At 44.7% G+C, this 25,585-nt stretch overlaps 1 protein-coding gene across 1 annotated transcript in view; it reads left to right on the top strand.

The window, feature by feature from the left end:
• The first annotated feature begins 7,036 nt into the window (after nucleotides 1–7,036).
• Nucleotides 7,037–25,585, top strand: part of CREB3L2 (cAMP responsive element binding protein 3 like 2) — a 128,264-nt gene continuing 109,715 nt past the window's right edge. The window contains exon 1 of the mRNA XM_015134993.3: nucleotides 7,037–7,497. Within this exon, the coding sequence (XP_014990479.1) occupies nucleotides 7,396–7,497 (102 nt within the window). The 5' untranslated portion in view covers nucleotides 7,037–7,395. The remainder of the gene's footprint in view (nucleotides 7,498–25,585) is intronic.

The raw sequence follows: 25,585 nt of genomic DNA, 5'->3' as shown, positions 1-25,585 counted from the left end.
GCCCAGCTCTTACAATCTTTCCCTTTGGGTTTGCTAGTTGCATTGTTCCTGTACAGCCACTTGGTGGCAGTGTTGGAGAAGTGACCAAAACGGCTGCAATTGAAGTTCCGGTCCTTTCTAGTTCAACTAAAGGGCTCTTTCGCTTCTGGCTGTGTCCTCCGTCCTCCTTTAAGGGAATTCTTGCCTCCCCCAACCTCTCTTGTGACACGGTGCCAACAGTGTCCTAAAGGGAACGCCCTGCAGGGGTCGGAGGAAAAATTGTGGTGAAGCAGTGTCAATCTTTGAGCCTCTCTATCCCTGCGGCCTAACCATCCCGCAGGCCCTTCACACCATTTCATGCCTGATCCCTTTCTCTGTTCCTCTCCTGCCCTCCTAGCCCCGCTCCTTGGGCACTGGGTGTGCCCTTAGGCTGTCAAATTCAACACCCTGAGGCCGTGTGCGGTGGCTCACGCCTGTAATCCCAGCACTGTGGGAGGCTGAGGCGGGTGGATCACAAGGTCAGGAGTTCTAGACCAGCCTGACCAACATGGTGAAACCTCATCGCTACTAAAAATACAAAAATTAGCCGGGCCTGGTGGCGTACGCCTGTAATCCCAGCTACTCAGGAGGCTGAGGCAGAATTCCTTGAATCCAGTAGGTGGAGGTTGCACTGAGCTGAGATGGTGCCACTGCACTCCAGCCTAGATGACAGCCAGACTCTGTCTCCAAAAAAAAAAAAAAAAATTCAACACCCTAAGCCTGATCTTCCATCACTGGGAGAAGGTCACATACCGGGAAATTCAGTTGTGCAAAGTGTATGATCCCCATGTCACACAATTGATGTTTCTAGAAGTAAAACCTGTTTATCAACAGGGAATGAAAAATGCTTCATCCTTTTCCAGTCAGCTGCTAACAAGAATGAATTAAATCCACACTGGAGAACTGGGGGTATTTTCAAGATCTCTTATTAAGCCGTAAGTGCAAAATACAGAGAAATGAGCATAATAAAACAATGACCAAACTTCTCTCTGTCTCCGTGTATTTGTATATGATTATATGAGCATAAAGGAAGTATGGAACGATACGTACCAGGCTGTTACCACTGTGTTCTTGGGATGGGACGGCCATGAGCAGATAAACAATGGGGGAAGAAAAAAAAAACCTTCACTGCAAAATGACTCATGCGAACGGCAACATGTATAACATTTTAATCTCTTTTATTTAATTACAAGTTAGATGTATTATCTCTGTATAGCTATGTGTGTGCATACATAGACACACAGACACATATACTTACGTATAAATTAAAGCTGTTTTTTTCCTATTTATTTTCTGCCTTTTACATTATGCCTAGACCTTGGTCACACCAAAATTAAAATTATAAAAGCATTTTATCTCTGGTTTCTCTGGATAGCTTTGTTTTATTTTACACTAATATCCTTAGTCCATCTGAAGCTTTTTTTCATATAAGTTGTAAGGTAGGGGTTTAATATAATAAGGTTTTATTTTCAAATTTTCTACAATCTTTAAAGCTGTAGTGCATTAGCAGGCACCACACAGTGGCAAGTTAGTACGAGTATAGATTCAGCATGTAATTGTGAAGCCGAGGGGGCGTGGCCCTGGGAGGGTGGAGTCCAAGATCTCCTGAGATCAGTAGAGGTAGAGAAGGACCAATGTATGTGACTCTGGCTACTCGTATCTGTAGCTCTTCCTGTTGTCCCGGGGACTTTGGCCATTTCTGAATTTGCCAAGACGGGAAAAGGTCTGTTTCCAAGGGTAGCCTGCTTTGTAGGTTTTCAGAGTGCCCCCACACCTTTCAGAAACCGAGAGGCAAACAGACGTGTTTCCTTGACTTCAGGCAGGAAGGTTCCATCCAGGACCCCCATCAGGGGCTATTCTCTATCAATAAGCAATATGCAGCCAATTGAAGCCAAGGCACCTGTGTCGTCCCTTTCCAGCTCATTTTCTACCCCAGGTGGACTTCTCAGCGGTGGGGAGCAGCTGTCCTTCTCCCCTCCTTCTGTCTGACTCTTTATCCCAGTACTCCAAGTCCTCATTACCAATTTACTTCACATTCCTGAGGCCTATCTTGATTTCCTGGATTTCCTAGAAAGGTATTAGATTCTTGCAGATATCTTCTCTCCTGTTTGTGCTATATACACTAAAGAGGCCAGGTGCAATGGCTCACACCTGTAATCCCAGCACTTTGGGAAGCTGAGGTGGGAGGATAGCTTGAGCCCAGGAGTTCGAGACCAGCCTGGGCAACAAAGCAGGAAACCCGTCTCTATACAAAATAAAAGATTAGCTGGACATGGTGGCCTACACCCGTAGTACCAGCTGCTCAGGCAGCTGAGGTGGGAGATTCACTTGAGACTGGGAGGTTGAGGCTGCAGTGAACCATGATCATACCACTGCACTCCAGCCTGGGTTATAGAGCAAGACCCTGTCTCCAAATAAATAAATAAATAAGAAATAGAAATTGAAAGAAAATCCTCAAAGCTGGGACATTTCTATTATACTGAACACTGTTAGAACAGGAAGAATTAAACAAACGAAGGCCAGAGGGTGATAAAAGTTTGCTCCCATTCCAAATTGGAATAGAATGATAGAACACGTTAAAATAAAAAGAAAAATCTCAACAGATGGTAGAAAGTCAAAAGTGCAGAGGAGCAAAATTAATACATCTTCAGAATTTATTAAAACAATGTCAGAGATGAAATGGGCAGGATTCCGTGGTTTGTTATACTGTTTAAAAAAAAAAAAAACTGCCCATGAGGAATGAGATGATCTTAAAAATGCAGCTCTGATTGAGTAATCCCAAATGGTTTCAGTAAGGATGGCAAGGGGGCTGTACTTGGAGAACTCAGTGTGTTGGTTTGGAAAGGGCTGAGATGAGCTCTTGAATGGACAGGTACAAAGGAAAGAGAGGAGACAGAGAACATTAGAGGGCAACATATACCTTGGAGAGTCACTGCTGTTATTTGGAGCCTCCCAGGCTGTGGTACTTTGTGATGGCAGCCTTGGGAAACCAATAGAGTATGCCTTCCTCTCCCCTTCACATTCTCCCCTTCCCCATTCGGTGAGGGAGACCTTGATAAGCCAACTGCTGTCTACCCCACACACATTCTTTGGCCGACAATTTCACTTGAGAAGACCGAGTCTTCACAGCTTGTGTCATGTGTGGGTGTCAGGATGTGGCACCAGGGATGCCTTTGCACAGCCTTTTCACACTGGCTTAGGCAGACTTTCCCAGGCTGGAGGGCAGTGGGATAGTTATAGCTTGCTGCAGCTTTGACCTCCTCGGCTCAACCCATCCTCCCGCCTCAGCCTCCCAAATAACTGGGACTAAAAGCGTGTGCCACCACATCCAGCTAAGTTTTAAAATTTGTTTGTAGAGACAGCTTGCTATATCATCCAGGCTGGTCTCAAACTCCTGGCTTCAAGCAGTCCTCCCACCTCGGCCTCCCAAAGTGCTGGGATTACAGGAATGAGACACCATGCCTGGCCCCATTTCTTTTTTTTAAGGGAGTTTTTAAACCTGGAAAAATTTATATGCAATGGTGTCTGGAATTTAGCAGGTAGTTAACAGTTATCCCTGTGAATAAACTGAAAAAGTACCGGACACAAAAAAGGAAAATTCAATAGATTAATTTTTGTTGAGTAGTCAAAGAAAAAGCATGCTGATGAATGGGGCCATGAGAACTTGGCAGGTGGATTCTATTTTCATGATGTGGGGGATCTGTCAAGTGCCCAATTCTAGATACAATTTGTCTTAATAATTGAGATGAAGGTATAGAAAGCACATAGAACAAATTTGTAAATAGATTGACACGTGGAAAGATAGCAAATAATATCAGAAAAAAGAAACAGAAATGTCTTGTTGGCTAATGTATCTGATTTTCATTTTGGGAAAGTATGACTTCCAGTCATGCAAGTGCCATCAATCTATTAATAACAGAGACAGGACAACAAGGATGCCGGAGAAGCTGGAAGGAGAGTCAACTACATTACTAAGTTCTAAGAAGGAGAAGAAAAGGGAAATAATTTAGTTTTGAAAATGCAAAACAGGAAGACAGACTGGTAAGAAGTTGTGTGTACATTTAACAGAGAAGTATACGTGAAACAAAGGAGGCTGGAGAAACTCACCATGAGGGATTGTGATGTTATTAATAGATTACAGGTAAGTTTAACCAAACTATTGAGGGTGCCAATGATCATAATACATATTTTACAAAGGAAAAACCTAGTGGCTTAAAACAACATACATTTATTACCTGACAGGTCAAGAAGTTGAGCGTGGCTTAGCTGGGTCCTCTGGCTTAGGGGCTCTCACAAGGCTGCAGTCAAAGTCTTGGCTGGATCTGTGGACATATGAAGGCTCGCCTGGGGAAGGACCCACTTCTGTGTTCACTTACATGTTTATTAGCGGAATTCAGTTGCTCATAGGTTGTTGGACTGAGGGCCTCAGATCCTTACTGGCTGTTGGCTGGACACATCCTTGCTACATTGGCCTTTTCATATTACAGTTCATGGCATGGCAGCTGGCTTCTCTTAGAGCAGGCAAGCAAGAGAGGAAGAGGAAAAAAGCAAGTCAGGAGCCATAATCTTTTTGACATCCTCTCATTTTTGGCATATTCTTTCTTTTAGAAGAAAGTCCTCAGGTCTAGCCCAGACTCAAGAGGAGGAATTACACAAGAGTATGAGCACCAGGAAGTGGGATCACTAGATGCCATCTTGGAAACTGGCTACTACATGGGGGCATAAGCAGGATTAGACTTTGTCAAAAGCAGAAATGCTTCACAGATAAATGTTTGTATTCCTACATTAAGGAAGATGTACAGATGGTTCCTGACTTATGACTTATGGTTTTCTGACTTTATGATGGTGTGAAAGAGAAATGCATTCAGTAGAAGCTGTACTTTGAGTTTTGAATTTTGATCTTTTCCCAGGCTAGCAATACGCGATATTGTATTCTCTTTTGGTGCAAGAGAGCCATAGCTCCCAGTCAGCCACACAATCATGACAGTAAACTAGTACTGTGTTGCCAGATGATTTGGTTCAACTGTAGGCTCATATAAGTGTTCTGAGCACATGTAGGGTAGACTAGGCTAAGCTATAATGTTTGATAGGTTAGGTATATTAGATGCATTTTTGACTTATGATATTTTCGATTTATGATGGGTTTATGTGGATGTAATCCCATTGTACATTGAGTGCCAGATTAAAAAAATAAGAAAGGCCTCTAAAAATGGAAAGAGCGATCTATGGAAAGAATGTGGTGAAGGGGATACCTGGCTGGAAAAGAAAAACCAAGAACCTAAGAGAAAAATGAGAAAACTATTATATAAGGAAGGTGTGTGCCCATAAACTAGAGCTTCTGTTTAAGCATTAAAATAATCTCAAAAGCTGGGTGTGGGTGGCTCATGCCTTAAATCTCAGCACTTTGGGAGACTCAGGAAAGAGGACTGCTTGAGCCCAGGAGTTTGAGGCCACCCCGGGCAACAAAGTGAGATCTTGTCTCCACAAAAAATTAAAAAATTAGCCGGGTGTGGTGGTGCACATCTGTGGTCCAAGCTACACGGGAGGCTGAGGCAGGAGAACTGCTTGAGCCCAGGAGGTGGAGACTGCAGTGAACTGAGATCGTGCCACTGCACTCTAGCCTGGGTGACTGAGTGAGACTGTCTCAAAAAAAAAAAAAAAAAATCTCGAAAGACCCCAGAAGATAGGACCAGCCAGACAAATGGAATAGTTTATATGATAAACTGCTGCTTTAAAGACAACATAGAGTTCAAAGACTTTTGTCCCCAACAGCCAAAAAATACTTGCCGAGGAGACAACACAATAGCTAATACCTGAATGTGCCATTGTAAGAAACTTCTAGAGCTAACTGGCAAAGACCGACTTTTATATTTAACATAGGTAAACTATATTTTCAAGGGCTTCTTTTTTTTTTTGTTTTGGAATTAAAAAGGAGGAAGAATCACAGTGTTGGGGGAATTCCTTTAGAACAGGCCATCTCTTCCTTATTCTAGGAGGTGGGCCTGGTGCTCTGGCCCTGGCTCACCTTTCCGGCCTTTCCCACCCCTCCCTGCCAAGCACCTCTGCTGCAGCCACACTGGCCTCCCCAGCAGTCATGGGAACACCAGCTTCTCCCGAAATCTCATTTCCTCTAGGAAGAACTTCCCTGATCAGCACGTAAAATAGCATTGATCTTGACACATCCTGTTTTCCTGCTTTTATTTTTCATTATAGCAATTTCCACTTTCTGCATTTAAATGTTTATTTCTTTGTTTATTGCCTGACTCCTCTGAGATAAAAGCTCTATGAATTCAAGGACTGGGCTCACTTCTGTAGGACCTGGAAAAGCATGCCATTGACTCTTACCAAGCAGATGAAAGAAAAAAATACAGTAAGTGAAGTCCATAAAAAATAGAAGAACCCAGCAGAAAATGGGCGAAAAAGGTGAAGAACAATGACAATTTGCTAGAGCTGCACTAATATAAATTTATGTGCATGAGGAATATTTGGATTTTTGTATAATATGTAATCCATTAAAAAAATTCCGAGAGATCCAAATGAACTAAAGAACCTGAAAATGTGTAAGTCCCCCGCGCAGCAACTCTCGCGCCCCCTGTCGGCGCGCTGGCTAATTTCTGAGGATTCTCAGCAAGACTAAGCTCACCCTCCCCGTTTTACAAAATGTATTCTTGTCGCTATTTCATTGGCTGTACCTTTCAGATGCCCTTTTCCCATTAGTCAAGCCTCCAGTCCATCACTTCCGAACCCAAGCCCTCTATTGGTCCGCTGTAGGCGACAGCCATCAGTGGGCTGCGCTCAGGCAGGAGGAGTTCCTCGGTGACGTCACAGACACTCCCTGGCTACTTTCCAAGGCGTGGGCGGAGACTTCCCGCGGCCTCTGCCTTTGGGGGGCGGGACAAGACCGAGAGTGAGACTTCTGATTGGGTCTGTTGGGCAAGACGGATATCCGATTGGTCAAGCCTGGGAGGGAGGTGCGGCCGCAGCTGGGTCCTGGAGCGGAGCCTAGGAGCCCTGGGGTGTCTCAAAGTTTGTGTCTGGAGCTGTAGCGGCAAGTGGGTTTGCGGCGAAGGGATTTTCCTGGGATGAGAGTGGGTCTCCTGCCTTCATTTTGGATGCACATCCCGCTTTAGCCCCGGCAGCCTTTGGTCCGGCCCGTGTCCCTGGGGATTCTCGGATCTCCGAGGACACCGGACGGGAGCGCTTGGCCATCCTCTCTCCGGCAGAAGAGCAGACGTTTGCCTTCCAAGTGCAAAACTACACACACGCGCGCGCACACACGCACGCACACGCGGAAAGAGAGGAACCTCGCCGGTCCGAGGCAGCTCTGCGCGTCCCCTCTGCGCTTAGCATCCTCGGCCCAGCGCGGCCCGCACCGCCATGGAGGTGCTGGAGAGCGGGGAGCAGGGCGTGCTGCAGTGGGACCGCAAGCTGAGCGAGCTGTCAGAGCCCGGGGACGGCGAGGCCCTCATGTACCACACGGTGAGGACCCGGCGGGCGGGGCAGGAGGGCTTTCAAAGCGGGGAAGTGTTGTCACGCGAGGAGCAGCTGGAGTACTGGGACCGGGAAGGCAGGGTTTGGGGCAGGGCATGGCCAGAGTCAAGAGGTCCTGGGCGAGGTGTACTTTAATGTCTGAGCAGATGAAGGAGGGCAACTGGCCCCTTTGCACTTCTTGTGAGAGTAATGCCACTTTGTATTCCTTTAACAATTCATGCTTTTTTTCCCTGAGGCTTTTTCCATCTGTAACATCATTTGCTGTTGCTAACAGTACTGTAATGCGGGAGGACTGTGTGTTTTGAGAATAACATGCCTCCGCCTATTGATTTTTTTTTTTTTTTGAGGTTTTCAAAAACTGGACAAGATTAAGTAGCATTTCCTTTTCATCTGTCTCGTATTCTCTCTCCCTCCCTCTTCTTTCATATTTATGTTTTAAAAAGTACACGTGTGTGTGTGTGTGTGTGTGTGTGTGTGTGTGTGTGTTGAAAGGGCTCCCCTACGTTAAGGAGAAAGGCGGCTTTATTTGCCTTCTTAAACTGTACGACCAAGAAGTCTCCTTCCTCCCTCTTCAGAGGAAAAACCAGCAGAGGAGTATGGAAAATCTGAGACAGTTGCATATTTAAGACAGGCTCTGGGGAAGGTGGGACAGCTCACCAGTTGCTTGTTCACTCTTCTACTAATGCCTCAGAGATCTCTTTGGGGGATAAGCTGTCCCAGAGCACGCACATTTCTTTTAGAGTTTTTAATGTTAACTTTTTGGTATTAAGTTTGCAAAATGGTATTTTGTTTCCAATGGCCAGTACTGATCATAGAACTTTATACGAGATCTCTTTGTTTGATTCTTATCCATGCAGACGTTTGTAATGGTGGTGGGGCTGGGGTGAGGGGGAACACTAATGAGAAAACCACTAGAGGCTTGGCTGCTTCCCCTTCACGCTTTTTTAATGGGGTCAGTACCAGGATATTTGAAACTTCTGCAAAATGGCCTGCAGGCTCCACCTCTTTGGCCTTTGCCTCTGGCTGACGTTATTTTGGGACAAGGAATGAGGGCCTCCCTGCTGATTCCCACCAAAGTATTTGTGGCGGCTGAGAGTGGCTCGTTTAAAAAAAAATGCAGAGTGCAGGGCTGAGAGGGAGTGGTAGTTCATGCTGGGGCAAAAGCCAGATGTTCAGTGTGATCGTCTGGGCTTTGCTTGCTGAGCCTGTCCTGGGGACACCATGCGGGCAGCATGGGGGTTGGGGTCCCAGATGTGCTTCCTGTCCTCAGTAAAGGACTTGGAGTATGTTGGTCCTCAAATATGTTTTGATGATTGGGTGCTCCAGGAGTTTCTGCTGACAGGCTACATTTTATCCATATGCAGAGGGGCAGCCCTTCTCTTTTGTTCTTAAAGTATCAATCTTTTGCTGTGACAGTGTCTCATCCAACAGCTGCAATGCTACAGTTAGGGGGTTGTCTTTCAGCTGGTGGGATGAATTACGCACAGGCATCTACCTTGCTGTTGTTTGACCCCGTAGCTTGCATTTGTGAGTTCACAGGGAAGGGTGCGAGATGCTACCTGTGACTGTGGCATTCACTCCAGGAAGAACTGCTTGGACTGGCTCTGACTAACATCTTTATGCACAGTTTCAGGGAGTAGAGACCTTACATTTGCTTTGATATTAACAGCCCAGTTTTTCTGTCATTGTGATAAAGCAGGAATGTGTGATTAGTTTTCTTTTAATTCTATTTTTAAAAAATGCTTATTATGTCCTCCACTTAGGTACATGTCTGTTGTGAACAGCTCATTCCTATAAAATGCTGCTTATCATTGCTGCAAGTCAGTGCAACCAACTGTGCATATGAATTACTGTTGAAAGAGGTATTGGTTTAGCAGTACAGATGATTGGGTTATATTTCTCTCAAACTAAGGGACGTTTGGAAGAGGTGGGGAGATAGATAACTTTCCCATCTGTTTCCTGAACTCTGTTAGATATCCAGGGGCAGAGCTGTTTGTTACTCCAGCTGAATCTTTATGTGGAAAAAGGATGGCCTGATTATGCATTCAGTCAAAGAGATATTTGTTCTTTCGATTAGTATTTGTGGAATATATAAAGCACTTGGGAACATGAGTGAACAGAAGCAGACAGAAATCCCTGACCTCTAGAAGCTCATATTCACGTGTGTGTGTGTGTGTGTGTGTGTGTGTAGGGGAACATAAACAATAAACATAATAAAGAAGTGATTATATTGGATGAAATAAATGCTATGGAAAACGTATAAGCAGAACAAGGTGAGGGGGATCGAGAACACAGGGTGGAAGAAGAGCAAAGTATGGGATTGAACTGAGTGATCAGAGCAAGCTTCCCATAGAAAATGGACCTGAACAAAGATTGGAAGGAGGTAAGAGTGTTAGCTGAGCAGGATGAAAAACCAGAGCAAAGGCCTAAGGTAGGTGTGCATTTTCATGAGCCTGTGTTAATATCATGTATTTTAGATTACTCATTTTGGTGAGTTACTTGTCTTATAAACTCCAGGTGCTTCTGAGACACCAGTGCCTGTTTTGGGAATGATTTAGTCAAACTTTCCAAGTGGAGGAGAGCCTGAGGGGAGGGTGGGGTGTGAGGGTGGTAAGAGATGATGACAGCTACCATCTATTGAGTGTTTATCATCTGAAAGGCAGGGCTGACCACATGGCCTGCCACCCATGCAGTGCCATGGGGTCCACACTTGGTTTGATGCTCTGCTGTCACCATCTTGAAAATCCGAATTCTTTTTGAACAGGGGAACTTACATTTTCATTTTGCACTGGGTTTCACACATTCCGTAGCTGGTCCTGCTGAAAGACATTGTGTCTAGTGCTTTACAAAGATTATGCCATTTAACCCTTGTAATGACCCAATGAAATGAGCCATATTTATTACTTTTATTTTACATATGAGAAAAATGAGGCTTAGTGAGTTTAAGCACTTGGTTCAGTTCCCACAGCTATTTAGTGATAGAACCCGGATTCAAACCCATTGTCTGCCTGCCTCCAAGTACTTGCCCATCAGGCTGTCTGAATGAAGAATCCTGACTTAAAGAGAAGGAACTGAGTAAGAGGTTGGAAGAGAATGATTGGAATATAGGAACTGCTGAGCCTGAAAGCAGCTAATGTTTAAACGAGGCTGACAGTGGCAGCCACCAAGCCTTCCTAGTGAGATCACTTTTGTTGCTCTTACTAGGGATTTAATTACTACATGCATGATTGCTAATGCTCTGTTTTAGCAAACCTGTCACATACTTGATTTAAACAATTTAGAATGTTCAAGTTTGTTGCCCAAGGCTGAGATTATAATGTTTCTCAGGAGCCTTCTGTTAGCCATTAGGAGCAGTGTTTTGTTTTGTTTTGTTTTCCATTTGGTTAGTTATGAAGACATCTTGGTCTACAAGGACAAAGGCAGACAGGTTCAAAGTGTACAAAATAATGAAGCATATGGATAGGGCAAAGGTGGATTGATCATTAGATCCTGAATTGCTAAAACTCTGGGCTTCCTCTTGAAGCTTAAAAAATTGTTTCCATACAGATGATGACATGTTATTTTAATTCAGTGAGTACTGATTTTAGGAAAGCTGTTGCTTCAAGATGGAATACAGGCTAAAATTGGTTCAGAAAAGATGGCAGATGTAAAAATCAGGAGAATATCTCTTGGGGTTTGGTACCACCGTGAGAAGAAACCTTGCCTCTTTCCCCAAACCTGCCTGTATGTTGGACATTTCTGCCATTTGTATTGTATTCCTGTAAGATTCTCTGAAAATTACTTTCTGGGAATTATCTGTGTTTTTGTAGTTTATTTTTTACTTTTATTTTATTTTATTTTATTTTCGAGATGGGTCTTTTTCTGTCACCCAGACTAGAGTGCAGTTGCTCAGTCATGGCTCACTGCAGGCTTAACCTTCCAGGCTCAAGTGATCCTCTCACCTCAGCCTCCAGAGTAGCTGGGAGTATCAGTGTGTGCCACCATGCCTAGCTAATTTTTTTTTTCTTTTTTGGTAGAAACGGGATCTCAGTTTTTTGCCCAGGTTGGTCTCCAACTCCTGGGTTTAAGGGACCCTCTTGCCTTGGCCTCCCAAAGTGCTGGGATTACAGGTGTGAGCCACTGTGCTCAGCCCCCTTTTGCCATTTAAAGAGCAAAATAATCTATAAATTTTAAAATGTATTTTATATATGTATGAACTGTATCTGGAAGGATGCTCAAGAAATGGATAATTTTTGGGAAAGCAGCTTGGGGAAGTGGAAGTCAAGAGATGAAGGGAAGCATGTCTACGTACTACACCCGTTGGTACTATTCAAATTTTTATCTCCTGACTATGTCTAGAAAATGGAAGAAGTACAACTTGTGGGCACCATGTAAAACTGAACTAGAGGTAATTTTCAACCAAGTGTTCTTCTGGGGAAAAGGGAGCTTCAGTATGTAGAATATATACTTCAGTATATAGCTTGAGTATATAGAAACTCAATGCCACTCAAGGTCGGTGGAGGCCTTGGATGAAGAACAGGAGAAGTGGGAAGGCCCTGTGGAAAGAGGCTTTAGGGGGAGAGGTCGGCAGGGGGTTTGCCTATGATAAATGTCAAGATCTTGATAATGTTCTGTCTTTCTTCTATCTCAGTTTAGCCATCTGGAAAATAAAACAATTTTTGCAATTTTTGCCATGATTATATCCTTTTAAAAAAGTGTATAATAAAAACTAAGTTTTTGTGAAAGTAACAACAGAAGTTCTGCTTGTTTAAAATGCAGAATTCCTATAAAGCCAAGTTATTTGTAAAATCATTTGCTGGTTATGCTACTACAGCTTTATATCTGTTTGGTTCTTCAAGTGAAACTACTGGTTCCAGACAGTGGTAGGTAGGGAGTTGGGGGAATATCCGACCTGCCTGGTCCAGATGGAAAGGCCATCTGGCTTCCATGTCTTACTGAGTGCTGAAAAGGACTTGGCTGATCTCACAGACTGTGTGGTTTCCTCTTCCTCCTGCCTGGCCCGGAGAGTGATATGATTTCAATGTGATCTTGAAGCTTTTGGTTTGATGTTCCACTTTGGAGTCACCTCCTAGGCTTGGCCCCACACCAGGTTCTGTAGGGGGACCCGGGTCCTTGTTGGCTGAGAATGGCATTACTTATGATCACATGACCTCCCCAAGCTGAATAAATGTAATGAGTTCTAACGGGAGACAGAATTGGGAAGTAAGTATAATTTTTCCAGACCCTTGGGGTACCTTTCAACATGCTCACCCCTTTTGTGTTCCCCTCCTTTCTCAGACATCAAGTGTTCACTGTAATGTTCTCTTTCCAATTTCCTCTCTTCAAATTTTGCTGTCAGGAAAGATTTGGTAAGCTTACACTAGAAATTTAAGTATTAGTAAGATTTAACATGTTACCCCGAAATGGGCATTTATATTTAACAATAATTACTTCAGGTCAAAAGGGTGAATCTCTACTTGGAGAACCTAGGGCGATAGCTAGGTAGTAGTGGGGGACTATTTGGGGAATGGGAGAGGAACCCTCACTGCCCCTCCATTATTTCATAATGTGGCTCTTATTCATAAGGCAGCCTTGTTTATATGTTGCTAATTTGTCTGTGATCTAAAGGATTTCCATTGGCTTAGCAAAAAATCTTTAACCGATGATTTTATTGTCTCTGAAATTGTTCTCATGGTAGTAACATTGGTTGGGAGGCGGTAGACATAGGCACAGTCCTGAAAGATGAGAGGGCAGTACAGAGTTTTATATTTGCCCTCCTTCTCGAAAGATCCCTGAGTTATAGTGTTCAGTGGAAATAGGGATCTGTGATGTGACATTGCTTTTGAAGGAGTTATAAGGTATAGAATCTAGATTAATAATTGAATTCATTACAATGTTTGCAGCTGGAAATAACTGAAAATGGATTCAGATTGGCTCATATAGTAAGTAAATTATCTCATGTTGCAAGAGGTTTTTAAATAGAGCCCCTGGCCGGGCGCGGTGGCTGACACCTGTAATCCCAGAACTTTAAGAGGCTGAGGCAGGTGGATCACAAGGTCAGGAGTTCAAGACCAGCCATGCCAAGATGGTGAAACCCTGTCTCTACTAAAAATACAAAAATTAGCCAGGCGCTGTGGCAGGCGCCTGTAATCCCAGCTACTCGGGAGGCTGAGGCAGGAGAATCTCTTGAACTTGGAGGGGAGGTTGCGGTGAGCCAAGATCATGTCACTGCACTCCAGCCTAGGTGACAGAGTGAGACTCTGTCTCAAAAACAAAACAAAACAAAACAAACAAAAAACCAAAAACAAATAGAGCTCCTTGTTTGGCTGATTCAGCAGTTCCTCAGTGTCCCCATGGACCTTGGTTCCACGCATGTGCAGCTTTCATCCTCAGGTTGGATGTGTGATGGACACAGGAGTTACAGGTGTTATGTTCAAAATGACAACCTCCAGAGGAAGAAGAGAAGTTGTCTCTTTTCTTGTGTCCCTTTTTTAGAATGGAAGAAACTTTTCTTAGTAGCCCACTAGCTTCTTTTTCTTAAAGCTTTATTGGTAAGGATTGGGCCACATGACCATTCTTAAGCCAATGGCTGGAAAGGAGAATGGGATTTATGTAATCAGCTTAGATTAATCATATGGGGGTGGAAGAGATATTGGAGACTCAACCAGCATGACCATTGGGATCATTAGTAAAACAGTCTGAGTTAACAGTTCTTTCCTTAGTCAAAAGGTATGTTTCTTTTCTCATGAACCTGGGCTAGCAACTAGAAAATTTAAAATTCACAGTAATTTGCCCTGGGCGTAAAACAGTAAACCCAAGTACTGGGCCATTTGCAAAGTTCTTTTGTTTTTTGTTTTTAAATAGAGACAGGGTCTCCTTCTTTTGCCTAGGCTGGTCTTGAACTCCTGGGCTCAAGGGATCCTCTGCCTCGGCCTCCCAAAGTGCTAGGATTATAGGCATGAGCTATCATGTCCGGCCCAGCAAAGTTCTAAGAATGTTATTTAGCTATGCTACCAGTGCCCAGTGAAGGAAGACTATAAATGTAGAAATAGCCTCTTGAAAGTCCAGGCAAAGGCTATTCAGGGTGGGGTGGGAGCCCGGAGGAGATTATGGCTACGTCTTGACTCACTAACTAGGAGATGCAGAATTAACTGCATTATCTGGACTCTTGGCAGCAGAGTAGAATACCAGGGCTGGAGGTAGCTAGCTGAGCCTGTAATCATGCTTACCATGCAGGACAAGAATGGTTTGTTCTGTTTGGGATGGACAGCAGGTAGAAAGCTAAATGCCATTTTTCAAATAAGCTATTTTTCCAGTTGCATATGGTTGTTCAAATATTGATGAGGCCACATGTGCCTCTCTGCAGCTGAAACTGCTGGCCTCAGCCTGACATGGCTCCACCCTGTCTGGTGACTCTCTTGGGGCAAATAGCCTTAAGCCTTAGCTGGGCATTTGGTAGGGTTGAGGCCTATGGTTGCAGGGCATCTGAATTGTTCAAGTGAGTGATCTCATGAATGAGGGAGTGCTGCCCATGTTTTCTGCCCCTGTGGAATCAGGATGGAAAGGAAATGATGAGACCCACTGTCTCTGGATCAACCTTGAGCCTATTTCTCCTTTTCCCTGCTCAGTAGATGCTCTCTGGCCCTTCCCAATGAAGTGCTAAGGGATCTTGATTTTTCCCTGAATCGAATTATATAGGTTATTCATGAGGCACATGGGAGAAGATGGGCCATTTTATCTATGGGGAATGTGAGACGTAGAGCAGTAGAGAGATTTGCTCAGCACAAGTTCCTTGAGGACAGGAGACATCACTGTCTCTTCTATACCCTCATGGTCCTTAGTCAAGTGCAGGGTGCCCAATCATAAGTGCTTGATGCATAGTTAAGTAGAGTGAGGCAGTCCTGGAAAATGGATAAGCTGGGTGGCTCTGGCCTCTTTTTATATATTTTAAAAACTCTGGGCAGGATGTGGTGGCCCATGCTTGTAATCCTAGCACTTTCAGAGGCTGAGGCAGGAGGATCGCTTGAGCCCAGGAGGTTGAGTTTACAGTGAGCTGTGATCACGCCACTACACTCCGGATTGGGCAACAGAGCGAGACCCTGTCTCAAAATAAATAAATAAATGAACAAACAAATAAATTTTGGATTCTTGTAAATGGTTTTGCAAATGTGAAAATTCAGTATAATAGTGACTTGGGTAATTCAGTGTTGATATCTTTTCTTGTTTTGATTAGAGAACAAGATGGGCATGGGGTGATTGAGTGACAGCCCCTGTTTCCAGTGGGAGTCGAGTTGATGGCATAGTGGAAAGGGTGGGCTCTCAAGGCAGACCATTTTGGTGTCGAGGGACATAGGCTCTCTGGTGACCTTGGGTACATTACTTCACCTATGTGGATTTCAGTTTCTTTGCATGTCACTGCCTGACCCGTAATAGAAGTACTTTTCCAACCTATCCCCTAAGTCACATGTCTTCTCTTTGGGAACGAAGTGTCCCAACCTTGGGAGTCTGACATCATTCAGAAAGTGGAGAGAGCCTGTCGTTGTTCTCTCTCATGCATCTTTATTTCCCCTCCTCTTCTGCTGTAAACACAGGCCTCTGCCTTGAACACATGTTTGCCAGATGCTCCCTCTTACTCATTTCTTTTCTCTTGTTTACTGCCAGGTTTTCTCAAGTGCGTGGTCACCAGCTATGGCCTCCATTTCCTTAGTCTCTACCCTGTATCCTCTGCCCCCTGGGTCCTACTGCTCAACCTTTCCCTAGCTGCTAAATCCAATAGTCATTTCTCTGTCCTTACCTGCAGGGCCTCATGGGATTATTTGGCAATACTGACCACAGGATTGCCTCATAACTCGTTTTTGCTTTGGCTTCCATGACACTCTGGCAAGCTTAGTTCTTCCTCCTCTGGCTTCCATACCACCTGTTAAATGTGAGTGTTTGGTACTTGGCCTTCTCTTCTCTCTTTATGTTCCCCTGGCCTCCGCTATAAACTTCGGTGCAACTGGTTCTCAGTTTTTTATACTTGCTATTTGTCTTTTGATGAAAAGCAGATCTTTGGAGTCTGACTCAAACCTGCTAGGTCCACATGAACAGCAGCACAGCTCTGGCTGGGTAACCCTTGAATTTTCGTATGTTTCTTGATGTGTTTCAAAGAAGAGCTGGGACGTTGATCCTTCTTATCGCTGCACCCATTTATCTCAGGGAATGTTTAGTGACTCAGCTCTCTTGCAGTGTAAACCCAAGAGGAGCTCATGGGTCATTCCTGGGAATCAGCTGCTTCTACAGTCAGTGTCACTCATTAGAGACAGGCTGTGTTTTGCTTGTACTTTGGCTTGGGAAACCCTCTGTGGCATCCTGTGGGGGTAGGTCTAATCTTTTCGACTGTGTGGAAGGCCAATTCAAAAGTGAGACATAACTTTTTAGATCACGTACCATATTTTCCTCTTGTGTGTACAACAGCTCTGGGGCTCAGCTACAGTTGCCTCATGTTGAATTGCCTGCTTTTGAGTTGCTCTATTCTGGTGTAGGTGTCTGATAATACTTTGGAGATTTTTTTTTTAAAGAATTGAGATGGGTTATTCTGAACCATCCATATTTTAATGCCTGGTTTTTGTTAGAATTATCAACGGTAGTTCTTGGAAGAGAGTTTTTCTTTGGAGGATAAAGCCTTTTTTTTTTTTTTTTTTTTTTTTTTTTTTTTTTGAGACAAGAGTCTCGCTCTATTGCCCAGGCTAAAGTGCAGTGGCATGATCTTGGCTCACTGCAACCTCCACGTCCCGGGTTCAAGCAATTCTTGTGCCTTAGCCTCCCGAGTAGCTGGGATTACAGGTGCCCACCACCACGCCTGGCTAATTTTTTGTGTTTTTAGTAAAGGCAGAGTTTCGCCATGTTGGCTAGGCTGGTCTGAAACTCCTAGCCTCAAGTGATCCACCCACCTTGGCCTCCCAAAATGCTGGGATTCCAGGCGTGAGCCACTGTGCTTGGCCATGCCTTTTGATGTATGAACTCATCACAGTACAATTTACTTCATATCTTTGGTGATCACTTTGTAAATTCTACATTTTTGTTACATGATCTCAAAATCCCACAGATATTACCTGTGTTATGCCCCTACCACTGAAGATTCTTTAAAAAATAAGCTATTTAAGGCCAGGCGTGGTGGCTCACGCCTGTAATCCCAGCACTTCGGGAGGCTGGGGCTGGCAGATCACGAGGTCAGGAGATCGAGACCATCCTGGCTGACATGGTGAAACCCTGTGTCTACTGAAAATACACAAAAAAAAAAAAAATTAGCTGAGCGTGGTAGCGGGCGCCTGTAGTTCCAGCTACTCAAGAGGCTGAGGGAGGAGAATGGCATGAACCTGGGAGGCGGAGCTTGCCATGAGCCAAGATCGCGCCACTGCATTCTAGCCTGGGAGACAGCGAGTCTCCGTCTCAAAAAAACAAAACAAAAAAAAGCAAAAACAAAAACAAACAAACAGAAAGCTATTTAAAACAACAACAGCGACGACGACAGCAGTACCAGCAGCATTTGGTGGATTGTGTATTTCATTTGGGCAATTCAACGGGCAGGTGTAGTTTTGCATTTTGTGGTCTCTGTTTTCTGACTTAAAACTTTGTTTAAGTGAAACCCAGACAAAATAAAGAATGGAAAAACAGAGAGACACAGAGGTAGGAAACTTTTTTTTAACATTAGAAAATCTCTTCAGACTCCTTGGCAAATAAAAGGAGTCAGGGGAAAAAAAAATTTGCAAACAGTTTCCTAGTTGTCTGAGTGGAAAATCCTGGTTTTTCACATTTCATATCTTGGAAATGTCTGACAGTTTTTGTTTAAAGGGAAATTCCTTTTGGCTGAGAAAGAGCTTGCAGGATTCAAACTGATAGGGTGACGTTTTTAGAAAACTTGGAGGAAATAGGATTTGTGATGAAAATGCTTTCTCAGTGGCCAATTGTGTTAAAACGAAATTTAAATCCAAGGTTACCAATCACAGAGTTTTAAAGGTTCAGCCATTAACTCCTTCCTTCCCCTCGCATCCTGTCTGCGTGCATCCTGGGGAAACCTCTCACAGAGCTGGTCCTTCCTCCAATTCGAGGAACTTAATGAGCTGCTTGTCTAAACATGTGCATGTTCTAGGCAGGGGATAAGCATTCTTGACCTGTGGCTTTCCAAGTAGAGTAGGAAGGAAGATGTGTAAACACATCATTGAATTATAAGTCATTAAATGCCTGATATATGTTTTGCATGAGAGCTGTGTTCAAAGTATATCTGTAGCAAAGAGGATGGAATGACAAATCTGAAGGGGGTGAAGAGTTGGGGAGCACTTTATGGAGGAGAAAGTGATATTTACAAAGGGTTCTGAAGTGTAAAAAGAACGTGTAAAAAGTCATGACTGATCCTGGGAATCTGAAGTCATTTTATGTAGTTTGAGAGTAGGGTGCTCTATGGGGAGTCTTGGGAGATATCACAAGATCATGAGAGGTTTGCGTGCTTGGCAAATGACTTGGACATTCTTTTGTAAGCAGGAAGGTGAGAGGCTTTTAACAAGAGAGACCGGATAGGAGCAGAAATGTATTTTAGAAAGGATGGACTGGACGGCAGAATTGATAGTGGCAAGTTGATGTTCTGGCTGGCTATTTCATCCATGAAGTAGAACAGGATGCCATGAGGGCCTGAACCCAACAGGGAGGAGTAGATGAATTCAAGAGAGGATAGGGGAGGCTAGACTGGAGATGTGATTACAGGGCATGAGGGCTATGGGAGACTTCTTGTTTTCTGGCTTGGCAGGCTGAGTTGACGGTGTTGCCATTGACCTCGAATGGGAATATTTGGAGGGAGGATGAGTTTGGCAGGGAAGATAATGAGTTCACTTTCAGGCACAGTAATTCTGATGTACTTGCAGAACATTCACAGAAGCGACACCTAAAAGGCATTTGGAAACTTGGGTCTGGAGTTCTGGAGAAATGTCTGGACTGGAGATGTAGATTTGGGCGTTAGGATCCTGGTGAGGGATTAGTGAAGCCAATAATCCGTATAAGATAGTCCAGAAAGGTTAGAGTGAGAGGGAGGAGTGTGAGAGAAGGGCTGAGTGTGGAACCCTGGGGGCACCGGAAGGATTGGCCAGGGAGAAGACCCTACAGATAGAACCCAGAAAGAATAATAATAATAAAAAGAAGTGGAGAAAAGCCAGGAAAATTCCATCATAGGCTCCAAAATAGGGGAGAGTTGCTACAGAGTGGTCAGTACAAATAAAGGTTGAGTGTGCTATTCAGCTGACCGCTGAGTCCCCCAAGGACTTACTAGCATGTTAGCTCAGGGTGGTGTCTGTGTCTCCGCAGCCACAGGTCTTCTCTGTGGCAGACCTGTGTGCATGGGATGTGGCATTCTGCTGGGAAGGAGAGGCCTGGTTTCCAGGTGACAGCACGAACTGCAGGCCAGGAGGTCAGAGTAAATGGACAAAGTGTAGAACACAGCACTGCCTTTTTTGATTTTTTTGGAACAAGATTAATATCAGTCTTCAAAATTGGCATTGGGGACCATCACTGGTTCATTGGTGCCTGTGTAGTTTTATGAGGGTCCTTTCTTTCTCTCTTTCTTTTTTTCTTTCTTTCTTTCCCCCTTCCCTTCCATTCCCTTCCCTTCTTCCTTCCTTCCTTTTTTTCCTTTCTTCCTTCTTCTCTCTCTGTTTCTCTTGCTTTCTTGCTGTGTTGCCCAGGCTGATCTCGAACTCCTGAGCTCAAGCCTGCTCCTTCCACCTCTCAAAGTGTTGGGATTATGGGCATGAGCCACTGAGCCTGGCCTCTGAGGGTCCTTTCTTCATTCTTCTCTCCAGATAAGTCCATTTATCTCTGGATGTCCTTCCCATCGGCTGGATGGAGTTGGTGCCTGTGTCTGTTTTGTGACTGTGTCATTTGCAGTTCTCAGTTTTGGGGCTTTGCAAAAGGGTAGCCTTCGTTCTCATTACACCTGCTCAAGAGTGTTGGGATTCACCACAGGACTCCAAGGTGTGAGTCTTTTCCTCTCTTTATTCTTCTGCCTCTTCCACCAAGGAAGTATCAGGTGGATCCACTGAATGCCGAAGATGAGTTTGATCACAGAGGCATCAACAATACTCAAGTGGTAGAAACATAGAAACAAGCCCTAATTGGTTCCATTTTTGTATGACATAATAATAAGGACAGGTGAGGACAAATGGCTTTGTAATAAGAATATGAGCCTGTAAAAAGGAACATTAAGTAAATAATTGTAGCTTCAAAGAAAATGAGCAGCTGCTAGCAATGCCCAGGTTTCAGGACCCGCAAAGGTGCTCTGGCTGGACACATCCCTGCTCCCTTCCTGTGTCTCCCATGTGCCATGGCTGGATTCTGGATTCTGCCTTTGCACTCTGCTTCACTGAATCTCTGTTCCTGTCATGGCCCTCGGGCCTCCCAGGGACACGAGGAACAGGGGTGGGAGGAGGAAGCCCTTCAGCTGGGCCTGAGGTCGGGCATGTGAGTACTGAAGACAGAGGTGGGTGGAGAGGAGGGAGAATTCTGCCTCGGACTGCACAGGGAGGAAAGGGCCACCCTTCACAGCCCAGAGCAGAGCAGGCTCTTGGAAGGAGACACAGAGTTTAGGATTCACTCCACAGTTTAGCTCTGTGGTGAATTAAGTGGGTTTCTGAGGCCTGAGTGGGAAACAGATGATTTTTTAAATCAGATTATGTCAATGAGAAAATGTCTTGTGAGTTTGAACCACCTGTGTTAAAAACTTTTAACAAAAGATGGAGAAAGGTATGGTGGCTTACGCCTATAGTCCCAGCTACTTGCAGGAGACTGGGGTGGGAGGATCGCCTGAGCCCAGGAGGTTGAGGCTGCAGTGAGCCATGATTGTGCCACCGTACACCACCCTGGACAGCAGAGCCAGATCCTGTCTCTCCAAAAACAGAAAGCATTTTAGAGCAGTTTTATGTTCACAGCAAAATTGAGCAGAAATACAAAAAGTTCCCATGTATCTCTTGTGCCCCTCAACACACAAAACCTGTCCCACCATCCACATCCTGCTATTACAGACTTTTGGCATATGAATTCATAAGCTGGGGTCACCTGGGGCAGCTTTTGATTTTAACTTAATTTTTTAAGATTAGTCACCGATAAGCCTCCCTTTGTAGTCTAGCAAGAAGCCAGATTGGCCACAAGAGCCTTGAACACCAAAGGTTGTATCCTGTTTTTTGTTTTTTGCTACTGAAAACTTATTCAAACGACTAGGCACATACCTATAGATTTCAGTACCATTAAAAAGTCAAACTATGGTGCCGCATTTCCCTCCCTCTCTCCATTTACAGATGATTTAGGCAGTAGATGTTGTTCTTTGGAAAGAGATGGGATCTAGTGAGGAAACAGTATATATTTTTTGTAACCAAAGAACCTGACTCCGATCTTCGTAGTTTTGATTTTTAACTTCCTATCCCTGAATGGTATTCGTTTCTGAGGCCCTGCCAGGAATTGTTTTTCTGGTTCTGCTCTGGGTTTGCAAGCTTGCACTCCAGGCTCTCCTGCAGCCCATGACCCACGTTGGAGCCGCTGGGAGAGCTGGGGCAGTGGGCTGAGGAGGCCAAGGCCCAAACCAGCTGCAGGCGAACAACTGCTGCACAGCTGTGATGATATCTGCTTGGTGCAGTGTGGTCGCCCTTGGGCTCGGGGCATCATGTTCTAACGAAGGCACCCAGTGACCCTGGCAATCTTCACAGACACATTTTCTTGTGTGGTAAGAGAGGGGCAGAAACGGAGCTGCCAAAAAAACCATTTGGTTTCTCAGCTGTGTTTACAAGCTGAGGAACATGAGGCACGTCGAAACCCAGTGTTTCATTTTGACTGAAATACAGACTTCTAGGAAGACACTGAAAGGAGGGTGGGATGGCTGGGTGGATGGAGCATGAGGAAGTTTCAGCTTCTTATTCCTACCCTCCCAGTTTCAGTGGTGGGGTTCTGAATGTCTTTGTGTTTGCAGATTGCTCAACCTCTGGAAAAGTCAGCTGGTAGGAGGAGCAAGGATTTTGCAGTCAGCACAACTGCACAGCACTTATCACCACTGGCAAATGATTTCTTTAGTGCCCCTGAGCCCTGCTGACATGGCACTCATGGAAAATGATGATATGTGCATGGTGCTGTGTGTCAGAGTAACGGATGAGGCTAATCATCATGGGAGGAATCCTTCTCAGGGGGGCAGTCACTCCAGCCTCTGCTGCTCTCTTGCCCTCCTTCCCAGTCCCATGGAGTAGGGCACTCCCTGGTATACCTGTTGGGAAGCCCTGATAAGTGTGCTTGTCTGTTTTCTCCTCTAACAAAATGGAAACACCGTGAAAGCAGATACTTTGTTTTATGCACTGCTGTTTATCCCCAGCTAACGGAACAGTGCTGGGCGCATGGTAGGTGTCCAGTAAAATGTTTGGTGAATGAATGGATGAACAAGCGAATGAGTCTAGGCTTAGAATCTGGTTCTGGCTCTCCCTACAGTGAGCACCTTTCTGAGACTGTTTCATAAGGCCATGGTGGAGGAAGATAAATGACATGACATAAGTAAAGTGTCACTATGTCTGGTGTGTGGCCACTAGATGGGTGATATTAGGTTCCTTTCCTCCATTTTTTTTTTTCTCCAATAATTTCTGAGAGGCCTAGGAAGAAGAAAATGTTTGCTGCATTCTGAACTCATGGAGAACATGAATAAATAGAATAAGACCTCTGAATTGTGGCCTAATTGTGAAAAGGTATTTAGGGAAAAAGACCTGAAATATTTCTTCAATTCTTACCTGAGTCCTCTTAGGTTCAATGCCTGGTATTGATTTGCATGACTGAATTAACACTTCAAATTTTCAGGCACCTGCTTCTGAGGAACTGAAATTTTTTTGGTCAGTTTTGAGGGGGTGGGTTGGCGGCAGGTGTTGGCACTCTTTGAGTTACAAGAAGGAAGACAAGAAGGGGACAGCTTGTTCCATGCCCCTGCCATTTCCTGAAACACCATCTATCACTGGACATTGAGGTCACTTACATTATTTTTTCCGAATGAAAATAGTTTTTCTGAGGCTGATTGTGACCTGTTTAGGGGTCTGTTAACAGCAGGAAGGCGAGTAAGGGGCAGCAGGATGGCACTGAGCAGCCCTGGCGGGGCTGCTGCCTGTAGCATCAGGGACCAGCTGAAGTGCTCTCCATCCATGAGGCCTGGGGCTTCCTAGCAGAGCACCTTTGGAGTGCTGTTGATACGCTGCAGCAAAGGCATTTAAGCCACATGCTCCCTCCAACCCCTGGCCTGAACTGCATCTAGCCTTGGCTGTTCCCAAGCAGTTGATGTGTATATTGTTGAGTGAGAGAACCTCTCTGAGTCCTGCTTTCTTGGGAATCAGGTTCTAAGTTGCTCTCCCGTGCCTTCCTTTTATCTGGACCAACCAGCATTTTATCAAACAGAGGTTATATGGAGATTCTGACATGTGAATGGGCCCCCTTCCTCCTTTTCATAATGTCTTATTATTACTTTTGCAATTTCGGTAGGTCTTTGAAGAGGGAGCTGACCAAAACCTGTGCCCAAATCTCAATCTCTCTTGGAAGTTAAGTTACACTTTTGTATTTTAAGCAAAAGCAAAAGAAAACAAACAAAACCCCCAACTCCCCCACAGAACTCATTGCTGATAATGGAGTTCAATGAGAAAGAAAGAAAATCTTAGCTATTGAGGCCAACAAGCTTTAATGAGGTACCTGATGGTTCTTCCCTATTGGGCTATGTTACTATAAAAGAGTTTGCAATTTGGGAGACTTCGAGACCTTTGATCTTTCATGAAACGTAGACTCCTTTCATGGAGAAGTTTGTTCTTTGGTATTTGCCAACTGAAAGAAAAATATCCTGGTAGGTAGATGTTTTCTTCCCCCCATAGCTTTTTTTGAGGAACTATTACTTGAGCCAAGTTTGCTTTTAGAAAAACCAAACAAAAAGCTGCAGCAGCAACAAAATGACAAGAATAAAAGTATGAAGATGACAAGCTTATCTGTCCCTTGGCTTTAGCATTTGGTAATTTAAACATGTAAGGGCCTATTTATCTCGTGGACCGAACAGTCCTGAGCTAGGCCCTCCAGGGCTAGTGTAGTGCTTGATCAGAGCCAACGGGTCCCCTCCGTGAGGCTGTCTGTCACCTTTGTCCTCATGACTACAAGATGACTGCTTCACTTCCAGCCTGTCATCAGCCTCACTGGTGGAAGAAAGTGGCGGAGCAAAGCAGAAAGGGTAGTACCTATATTAGCACAAGCCGGGGCTTTCTCTGAGGCCTCCAGCAGAATTCCCTTAGATTTCACTGGCCATCTCTAGCTGCAGAAGAGGCCAGGAAGGTGTGAGTGTGTTAGCTTAATACTTGCCACCCTGAAGAAAATTGGTCTGATAGTAAGGAGGATGGGTAGGATGGATATTGAATGGTCAAGCAGTAGTGTCCACCACATCCCAAAATAACATTTTCCCAAATTTATAGAATGCAGGGTCTGGTCGGGACCTGTGAGATGGCTGAGAATGACGCCTGCATCTCACAGATAAAGGAACTACTTTATTTCCTTCTACTTCTACTCAGCATGCCAAAAACCTCAGTGGCACTTTTTGGCACTTCTGGGTGTGGCTGCTCTTCCCCTGATCCCTAAACTGTGCCTGGATTGTGAATGGGCCGAGAAGTTCCTTCACTGGAGAGCAGAGTGGCTGGGAGCAGGCAGTGTGCGTGTGGGAATCAAAAGGCCTGATTGTGCTTTCTCAGGAAAAGCAGCCGGCCAACAATAATGACTGGGCCGCCCCTGAGTGCAGAACCTGGAATCCAGCCTTCTGGAATGAAAAAGCCATACAAGACTCAGTCCCTGCCCCTGAGGAGTGAAGGCCTAGCGGGGCGGACAGAACAACCACAGGGGAGAGATGAAGCAGAGAGGTATGCGAACAATGAAGAAAGCCCATAGCAAATGGAGTGACCAGGCCGGGAAGGTGGCTTGGAGGAGCTGGCATTGACTCGGGATTTGTAAAGGTCTATTATTTGGTGGCTCACAATGGTGTATAAAAATACTAATTGAGAGTCAGCAGCTTTGCCTGGTTGGAGCAATTTAACAA

This window comes from Macaca mulatta, chromosome 3, assembly GCF_049350105.2.
Source record: "Macaca mulatta isolate MMU2019108-1 chromosome 3, T2T-MMU8v2.0, whole genome shotgun sequence".
Classification (NCBI taxonomy): Eukaryota; Metazoa; Chordata; class Mammalia; order Primates; family Cercopithecidae; genus Macaca; species Macaca mulatta.
Note: the sequence above shows the minus strand (reverse complement) of the source record. Positions and strands in the feature narration are given on the sequence as shown.